Source organism: Odontesthes bonariensis, chromosome 9, assembly GCF_027942865.1.
Source record: "Odontesthes bonariensis isolate fOdoBon6 chromosome 9, fOdoBon6.hap1, whole genome shotgun sequence".
NCBI classification, from domain to species: domain Eukaryota; kingdom Metazoa; phylum Chordata; class Actinopteri; order Atheriniformes; family Atherinopsidae; genus Odontesthes; species Odontesthes bonariensis.
The window spans coordinates 20,297,857-20,307,532 of record NC_134514.1 but is presented as its reverse complement, the minus strand read 5'-3'; the positions used below and the strand labels follow the sequence as shown (position 1 = coordinate 20,307,532).

The 9,676-nt window shown below is 44.9% G+C and overlaps 1 protein-coding gene across 1 annotated transcript; it reads right to left on the bottom strand.

Annotated features, from left to right (window-relative positions):
- Window positions 1-1,492: 1,492 nt before the first annotated feature.
- LOC142388384 (uncharacterized) lies at window positions 1,493-5,924 on the bottom strand. Its single transcript, XM_075473559.1, has 2 exons — window positions 5,748-5,924; window positions 1,493-4,277 (listed from the first exon to the last, which is right to left on the bottom strand). The coding sequence occupies exons 1-2, from the start codon at window positions 5,799-5,801 to the stop codon at window positions 3,030-3,032; spliced, it is 1,302 nt and encodes a 433-aa protein (XP_075329674.1). The 5' UTR covers window positions 5,802-5,924; the 3' UTR covers window positions 1,493-3,029.
- Window positions 5,925-9,676: the final 3,752 nt, after the last annotated feature.

The window sequence follows — 9,676 nt, the reverse complement described above, 5'->3', positions numbered from 1 at the left end:
CAACCCCCATCTAAAAAAATAAAATGGGACCACTGTGTAAAATGCAAATAAAAAAAACAAACAAACCTCAGTTCCCAGATGTTTGCCCCCCCATCATGTATAATATTGTCAATCAGATGTACATTATTCATGAGGTGTCCAAATCACTGCAATCTGTTTTCATTGACAGTTTACGCCACATCCCAACCTTTTCAGATCGGCACTTTGCATGCAGCAGATTAAAGGAACATTTGCAATGCTTGAGATGAAGTGGGATGCTGTGCAGCAGGCCAGGAAAGAATTAATACTGCGGCTGAGCGGAAAGGGCCACGGAGATGGAAAAAGGCCAACATGGTGATGTCGAAGAGCAGTTACAACAAATGTACCAACGTAGCCAAGATGTTCTGTTTAATTGGTATGATCTTGCGGGAGGCTGCCCACTTTTTCTGCTCTCCCACTGTCCTTTATCTAACAGTTTCTTTCTCACCGCTTTTTACCCCCCACCCCATCATCATCTCGCCAATTCATTCAACTTTTTCCTGCTTAAGCATGGCAAGATGCTGGCTCTCACACACAAACACAAACTTCGTCTCCCGGGGCCATATGTTGACCCGCGGTGGACCTGAATACAGCCATCTGCCTGCTTTTCATATGTCCCACAGGGCAAGAGTGTGGGAGAATGTCTATAGGACACAAAGCCGCACACAACCACACACATGCCTTTAACCCCTTCACAGTCACTAATCACTCCCAGACAGCCCGCCCGTTTTGTGTTAAAAGTGACAAGATAATAGCACTTGTGTGCGTTTGAAAGAAAGATTCCTGGAGCCTCAAGTCCCGGACTCTTTTTTTTTTAAACTCTTAAGATTGTTCGGCAGACCTTTCTCCCTTTAATATATTTTCCAAAGCTAACAAGGTTTCGAAGGTAACGGGTTCGCATTGAGTGAATTTGGTGAAATAATGACCGGTTGTGTGGTTCAACTTGGTTGGAGCTTTAATGCGGAAAAAGGAAATGAGAAGGAACCAAGTGAGGGAAGGAGCACGGCGTCAGAGGGTGAGAAAGGCGAGAAGTGGGCACCCAGCCCAGGATTAAATGCCTTATTTTTTTTTTTATCTGAAATCTCAGACAATAAATAGAAAAAGAACCCTTTTACTTTTGTTTGCAATATGTGGCTAAAAGTCGAGGAAAATAAATAATTAATTGGTGAGATTGTCAGTAAATATAGTGTGTGTACATACTTTGTGTCTCAAAGGTTAATAGTCACCCATCTAGAATGAACACAAGAAAAGACAGTTCACTGGTTTCCTGCTCATTTCCTTCCTTCCTTCCTTCCTGCAAACACTGCATCTAAAACCTCGTACGAACTGTTGCGGCTCTACGACAGCCGGCACGTGCTCGCATTTATGCAGAAAGAAACTTAACTACAATTTGCGTCACCAAGTCTAGAGGTTGTGTAGCTAAAAAGGCCATTAAATCACACAAACCAATTTATATATATATTTTTTTTTTTTTAAAAAGAAAAGAACTTTATTTCCAGTACAAAAAACAAAAAAAAGAAACCAAAATATATTAAACTTGATGCAAGCATTAACAAAGTCGTCTTCTATAAATACGTTAAAATAAATTAAAGAAATTAATTTACTAAAGATTATCGCCTTTACCACTAAACAGGCCTCAAACATGCTGATGAAAAGGCAATTTTAAATAGACTAGGAACAGCCTATCCCCTGTTCCTCTAACCAACTACACTGTAAACGCACAAACCTGTCAAGTAACATTTCTAAAACACTAAGCATATGTACCCCTAACCCTACAGTACGCTGGATCTAGTTCGGTAAGGCAACAGACAACGGTTCACGGGGACGTTGTCAGCTGTCAACAGTACAAAAGGCGCAACAGGAAGTATGAATACTGAATCACAGATAGGTGCAATGAGGTGGGCTGAGAATCACAGACATTCGTTGAAAATGTAACAGTGCACCAGCACGCAAAGGCAGGATATCCCTCCACATATACAACTACTGGGAATGTTTGTGTCAAAAGTAGCTTAAACTGCACATCGGCACTGTAAATGGAAAAAAAAAGAAAAGAAAAAAAAGCAAACTTTGGATCAGACTATCTAATTTAGGCTTTTGTGCATCTTTGACTCTGAGTGCCATCTCACACACACAACTCACTTAATGATGTGTTGTGGAGATGGCCTATGTAGAGTGTGATCAAGTCCACCATCCACCTTTTTTTTTTTAAGTTTAAACAACAAGACAGTTTAAATTCTGTAATTTGACATGTAACTGCTGGTAGTTCTCCATTATGCACGACAAACCGTCAAGAAAGATTCAATTAACAGTCTCCTTAAAAACAAACAAACAAAAGAAACACCCGCAGCAACAGAAAGGACTCTCACCCCAGCTCATAATCAGATTTTTGGTTCAACAATGTAACACGACCTGTTAAATAAAACTACAGGCACATCGTTTAAAAACCCTAACATTCGGGATAAAGGCCAGTGATCTAAACACGCCGTCATACTGCACAATTATGACGGATAAACTACTTCACAAGCTTATAAACAATAGTGTGTACAAGTGATGGAGGAGCTCCACAACACAGGCCACGACCGCTTGCTCCACCGTTATCAAAAAAGGTTTGAGCTACAAAAGTAATCTTTGGCTTCGTCGCACACTTGTTTTTTTTTTGTTTTTTTTTATTTAACTGACAGAATCTTCAATGGATGAACGAGCGCTGCGGTTGGCCTGATCACCTTTTGCCATCATTCAGCGTACCATTTAGATAAACAATAAAAGGCTTTTGTCATCGTTAAACAACCACCCTGATATGTACATCACTGTGGCTTATGGCACTGTAACCAGGTAAAATCTATCCAGGGAATCTCTTAAGTGTTTGGATTCGGTCTCTCTTCGTCTCCCGTGTCGGCCAGGCTGGGTGAGAGGAGTGTACGTATGTGTATAGGGAGTGAGCACTGACTGTGGATGTGTGTGCAAAGTTTGAGTGTATGAAAATGTGTTTATGTGTTGAAGCACACTGCAGCTTAAAGGCAGAAGCTGCTGGCATCCTCAGGAACGGAGAGCTGACTGAATACCGCCAGGCGTCTGCCACTGGCTTCGTTATTGGCCCCGCAGGATTCAGACCCGCTGAGCGAGCTGGAGGAGCTGCCTCCATCCTGGTCCTGGTCTGACAGAGAGGTGCAGGACAGGGATCGGGCGCCCAAAGGCCCTGGGAGGACCCCAGTATCACCGGGACTCTGTCTGAGGGGGGGTGAGCCTGTCGGAGACAGACCGCACGGTGAATAACCGGAGTCGGGGGACGGCAGGAATGGAGACCGTGGGTCGGCTGGAGTGGCCTGACCCATGGGGGGCTGGTATTGATGGGCAGGTGAGGCCTCAAAGGCAGTGTCCATCTCAAGGAAGGCATGGGAGAGGAGGTCGGTGATGTCAGCGCACGAAGGAGGTGAGGCTGATGGAGCACGTGTGAAAGATGCAGCGGGGGGAGGAGCATGAGCGCTTAGGCCCGGCTGGGGGACAGAGGGAAAGCCAGAGAAGCTGAAACTCTGTCTGACCAGAGGAGGTCTGTTTGAGCGGGAGGAGGAAGGCGGCTGGAGAGGAATGTTGGACGAGGAGGAAAACGACGAAGAGGAGCGGGTGATGGGGGGTCTCTTTTCTTCCTCGTTGTTGTGGACAAAGTGACAGCGAATCCCGTAAGGGCAGAAGCCGATGGTATGAAAGGTACGGCACGGCTCGGTTTTGTATTTCGGATGCCTGTTCAGGTCACGCAGCTCGTCCAGACCGTGGGCGAACTGGCACTTCCCTCCGTACTTGCACAAGCCGTTTTCGGTGAAAGAGCGACACAGTTCAGTCTTATAGCGGGATGAAGAAGAGGAGCTGGAAACCGACGAGGTGGACGAGGCGGAGCTTGCATCAAGTACAGTGGGGCTCAGGTCACTTAGGGAGGTCTTCATTTCGGTCCCGGGCCAGCCTAGACTCGCTCGTGGTGTGCTGCTCGTTTCCACCATGCTGACAGAACGCTGGGAAAGGAAGCCAGACTTTCCCCACTGTGTGGAATTGCCGAGCTGGGGGGTTAGTGGGCTTTCTGCTTGTTGCCCCCATTGGCCGCAGGTCAGATATTGGCTGTCTGAAGGATCACTGGGGAGGCAGGACAGCGATGAGAGCGAAAACGAGGTGTTTCTACAAAGCTCAGCGACGTAAGCGGGCGTTCCCATCGGTGAACTGAGGGATGGAGGTGGCCTGTTCTGCTCTCTGAGGTCGAGTTTCAGTAAACGCTGCAAAAAGAAGAAAGACAAAACCCATTTTACGATAATCACCATGACATATCTTGAAAAATGCGTCACGTTCTGCATCTAGTCGCACAGACTTCTGTCAACGTTCCCACATCCTCTATTTAACGTTGTAAAAATCACAGTTTGCCACAAATTAATAGTCATAAGGACCTACTATTCAGAGCAGAGAACCTGTGCCGAAGCCAAAAACATTTGATGCTTTCACATCTCCCGTCAGTGTTTGGTGAGCGGCGTTTTCAACTTCACAAACAGCGTCTGCGCCCACGTTTAAAAACTTTGTTGGGCGTTTAATCACCGTCCATAGATCCTGCTCCAAACACTGTACATCCACGTCACATTGACACCAGTGTTGACAAATACCGGTTGAGCGCTCCGAAACACCAGGCGTGGCTGAAGAGTGTACACAATCACCAACCACCGGTGCAGCAGCATGAACAAATGCAAAGCTGTGGTTTGCAGGAAACAGGAAAAACAGGAAAACGGGACAAACACTCATTTGTGAAGATAAACCGGCTGCCTTGCTCTGTGGTCCTTAACAGAAAGGCTGAGCACACTGGAGGACTTCGTGGGACGTTTACAGTAACATAATAATATGGCCATATAGGAGCTCTGGGGCTCTGAACCTGCCTCTGGTCTGTCACTCCTAACAAGTTATCAGTTTGGCTGAAAAGGTGTAGATGTAGCCGTTTATGTGAATGATGAGTCAACTTTTCAAGACATATAGGCAGACCTGTATGCTTCAATATGCCTGAATAAATATCAGAGATCACAGCAGTGATATTGTCTCATGCTGCTGACCCGTTTTGGCCAGGTCACCCTTGTGAAAGAGATCCTGATCTCAATGGGCTTTTATCTGGTTAAATAATAAAAAAAAATTGCTTGTCCACAGAACGGTTCCGGCGAGGTGAACGCCTTCCTGTGAAACACAACAGTTTGACAACTTTCGTCGTTTTTAAGTCTAATCAGCATTTTTTTTTAATCTACTTATTTATCAAACATCTCAGAGTTACCCAAAGTTAATCGGCCACTTTATTGGCAACGCGTTGGTCACGTGTAGCAGTGAAAAACCTGGTTGAACTCCGCCGTCTCGGAAGCGTTAAGACCGTTAAACAAGCTAGTTGGTGGACAGTTCGAGAGGCCCTTGTTGCGACGAAACCCAAAACACCAGCTGCTACAGCGCTGCCAGCTTCACTGGCGAATCACCGCCGAGAGAGACCGATACACACACACAATAAAAAGGCCTTCCAAAGGCCGTTTAAAAGCACACAACATAATTATCCGCAACGCGAGACGCGAAAATGTGACGGCAAGAAAGTTAACTCCAAAGAGTTAGTAGCTAGCAAGCTAACCGTTAACGCGCACACACACACACCCCCGCCTCCGTCGCCACCCTCCCGACTCCTGCGAGCAAACTTTTTGCTCCGCTCAACTTTCTTTGCGCTTTTCGTTTACCTTGCACATCATTTCCTCCAGGTCAGCAAACTGGTTGAGGGGGTGAGATGGCATTTTTGCTGAGTTGGCAGAACCTCCGTCCGATCCCTTCTACCCCTGCAGCGACAGACGTGGGCAATTCGCTGGCATGAGTTTGGCCAGAAGTTTCTAGCTGTTTACGCGGTCCTAAACAAGCCCAAGACCGAGACCACGTGTGGATTTAAAACCTAACAGCGCTTTTGGCCACGCCCACGCCTCTGTGATTTTTCGACCAAAAGTTGTGCATTCAGACAGTTTGTAGTCAGAGGCAAAACTATCTTAGCAATTATTTGAATTCTGCACTTAAACAGTTATGCGGGGTACAGGCAGGCGCTTTGCTTACTGAGACATTTGTAAATATGCAAATAACATAAAAACACGAGAAAAACCAAGATAGTACACAGGAACAGTACATAAGAGCACAGGTGAAACACAGATTCTCCTTTAGTAAAGTGACATCAAATATACTACCCAACAACCAAAAAAAACAACAGGAAGAAGCACATTGCTAACACGCACAGACTGTAAGCAGAGGCCTGTGAGAACAGGAGAGTGTATCTGCTTTCTAAATGAGGAGCACTCAGTGGTGACTGACCTCAGGTTGCAGCAACAAGGTTCCCGGTTTCGCCCCTTCATGTGAGGAGTTTACGTGCTCCTTCCAGGTTCTCTGGCTTTCTCCCGCCGTCCAAAAAAAAAAAAGCATTTTAGGTTGATGGGTGAAGCTAAATTACCCGAAGAAGGAGTGTGAGCCTGCACGGTTTGTTTGTCTCATTTACTATGTGATGGACTGGCAGACCCTCCAGGGTGTACCCAGCCCTTAACCCAGTGCCAACTCGACACCACCCCAAATTGGATTAAACTGGTGTAGAAAACACATAGAGAGGTGGAAAAAAAACAACACTTTAGAATTAATTATTTATTCAGGCTACAAAGATTATCTTGAGTCCTTTTCGTGTATGCATTATGACTCCTCCTGTCCTGTTTTGGGTTGGTTCCTGGGCTGCATTATATAAAAACAATCAAACTCTCTTCTTAAGGGCTGAACTTCTGATTATTAAACAGCTTTTAAAGAAATTGGCACATATTGAGACTTTAATGTGTATAAAGCTAAGAGAGCATCTTCCTTTCTATCAAAATACATAGTAAATATATATATATATATTTTTTTTTATTTTTATTTTTTATTTTTACTTGTCTGTATGCTGTAACTGCGAAGTAATTTCCCAGCTGGGATGAATAAAGTACTTCTATTCTATTCTATTCTAGTAAATGAGTTGTCCCTTTTTCCCTTAATCCTCTTGTGTCTGATCACACGTGTGCACAGAACTCATTTTTTCTTCATGACAGTTAAAAGTGAAAAAAAGAAAGAAAGAAAGAAACATAAAAGTTTTTTCATACAAACTCTCAGTCCAGTGATGACAATACAAAGTCTGTTGTTTTTGATGTTTTTATCACAGGGAGGAGACGGAGAGGTGTCGAACAAGTAATAGCACAGGCCAAACCAAAGAACAGCTTTCAAAGCAGGGAGCTACTTGAAACAGAGCAGACAGGTACAGAAGTGTGCAAATTAACACTGGCAAGAAAAGAAGGCAACCAGAGGGGGAAAAAATCCAGGAACACACAGACAGAAAACAGGAGGCCTGAACATATGGTTGGGAAAGACAGCTTATGGAGGCAGCCTAACACTGTGAGACAGAGGCTGCGGCTACACGAAAACGTTTTTCACTGTAAACGATACTTTTTCTTATCGTTTCGCTGTCGCGGCCACACGGAGCCGGCGTTCCCACTACCCCAAAACGATAGTTTTTGAAAACGGGTTCCAGAGTGGGAAAGTTTGAAAACGGCCTCGTTTCGTTTCCATTGTTACAGCTAAAACGTTTTTGCGTCAGTCACACGTTGACGCTGGGAGCCAATTTTAACACTTCTCTATTGTCTCACAGCGTGGCGTGACACAGTGGCGTGTGTACTGCATCGTTTCATCGTTTTTGTCTGGACAGCAGCGCGTTTCCGTGTGGTCGCAAGAATTTTCGAACCCGTTTTCAAAAAAAACCTCGTTTCGTTTTCGTGTAGCCGTAGCCAGAGAAGGAGGAGCGTGTCTTTGATTTCAGAGGTTAGAGGCAGATGTGTGAAAAATTCCACCGCAGAGCGGAGCCATGGGGATGTCTGACCGCCCCACTCTCATCCACAAACACGTTTGCTTCTGTACGTTTGCAGGACGTGAAAGGAAGGATCAATTCCCCCCCAAAAAAGCTCAAACCTCACATCCACTGCACCCCAGATCTTAGACTGACTAGGATCTCACAATCAAAGATAGAAAGCTGTGAGCGGACTTCAAAAAGCCAGACACCTGGTCCTCACAGAGTGAGAAAACACAGGCCCGTATGGCCTACAAGCAGGGAAGTTGTCGCACCTCAGGGGTTGTTGGGAGAATTGTGACAGCGTGTCCAGTAGCCTGACAAGCAGAGAAACTGCTGTCCGCAACTGCTTTCATTTTGCCCTGAAATTGACAGTTCCTGCCACAATCAAGACTGTAAGTATATATAGTTAGCTTTAACACCTCTCACAAACTCGGCAAGGTTTATCTTAGCAGCCATTGGAGAGAAATATACACAGGAGATCTTTTTTTTAGAAGCGTTAACAAGCAGCAGTGGCCTCTTTGCGTTTAGTTAATCTGACATGTTTTGATATTGAACAGCCTATTCAAATGCACGTAAAATCTTATAAAGTGGTGATGCCAGTCTCCCGAGTACACGATATAGCTTAAATAACTTTTGAAATAGGAAAAGAAAAGAAAACAAACTTGTGTTTAAAGTCCTTGAATCCAACTCGCAGCTGTAAGCCCCTTTAGAAAGATGAGTGCAGCTAAGAACAAAGTCTGCAAAAAAGCTTTGTTTTGGTCCAGCCAAGTGGTTCTTATTAAGTGTGTGCGTGTTTTTGTGTGTGTGTGCACGTGCTTGTGTGTGTTTGACACAGGGTTTAAACCCTTCCTTCCCCCCACTGTGATGCAACGCTATACGCTCGCTCTGTACAGCACGAAGGTTGAGCCAAGTACCTTTGCCTGAAGCTGAACTGGTGAGCTTCCTCACACAGCCGGGGTTACAGCGGACTAACAGGTGTTTCGGTGTGACACCGAAAGTTCAAATCAAGCAGTGGGTATTTGTTGTGATCTGTGAAACAAGTTCTTTGATTTTTACAAATTTATGTTTGTGAATCAGATTATGTTACTGTCAAATGAAGGCGGACTGCATCTCTCACCAAGCTTCAAACTGCAACTGAAATGGATCTGAAGTGGACCTCAGTTTGGACACAGGACAAATCTGAACAGCAAAAGAGAATGTCTCTTTGAATGCACATCTATTGTTGGGTTAAACTGTATTTGTTTGAGATTGTGCACGCTAAAAAGCTTGGTAGTGTGCGCCTCGGATATAGTTTGGAAATGATTTGCACTTCATCTGCAGTCAATGAGTTTTTGGGGTGGATCTCATCCCGGACATAAAGAAAAGCACTTCAGCCAAGCAGTTCCACTGGGTCCCTGAAGGTTGTGGTTTGCTCTGTTCAGAATCTCTGACTTCCCAGGAGGAAACTTCCTCCACAAGGTCCGTGCTCCCCGTTAAAAGTCAGAGGAACTTCCCCGACTACAAAATTCATCATGTCTGTTCCGCCCCTTAAGTGAAAAATATAATTTATTATTGAGTTATTCTTGCCATTACTGACAAAGCTAAACTGTTCAGTGAGGGGACCCATGATTTCTGACCTTTTATGAGGAAGTGACATCATTCATCAATGCCCAACATGGCCCGCGCTATACCTGGAGATGGAGAAGCTCCTCCTGTAACTACAGTACATACCTTCAAGGGCTTTCTTTCTGTTTGCATACAACCTTAACAGAAGAGCTGAAGTGACCTGATAGC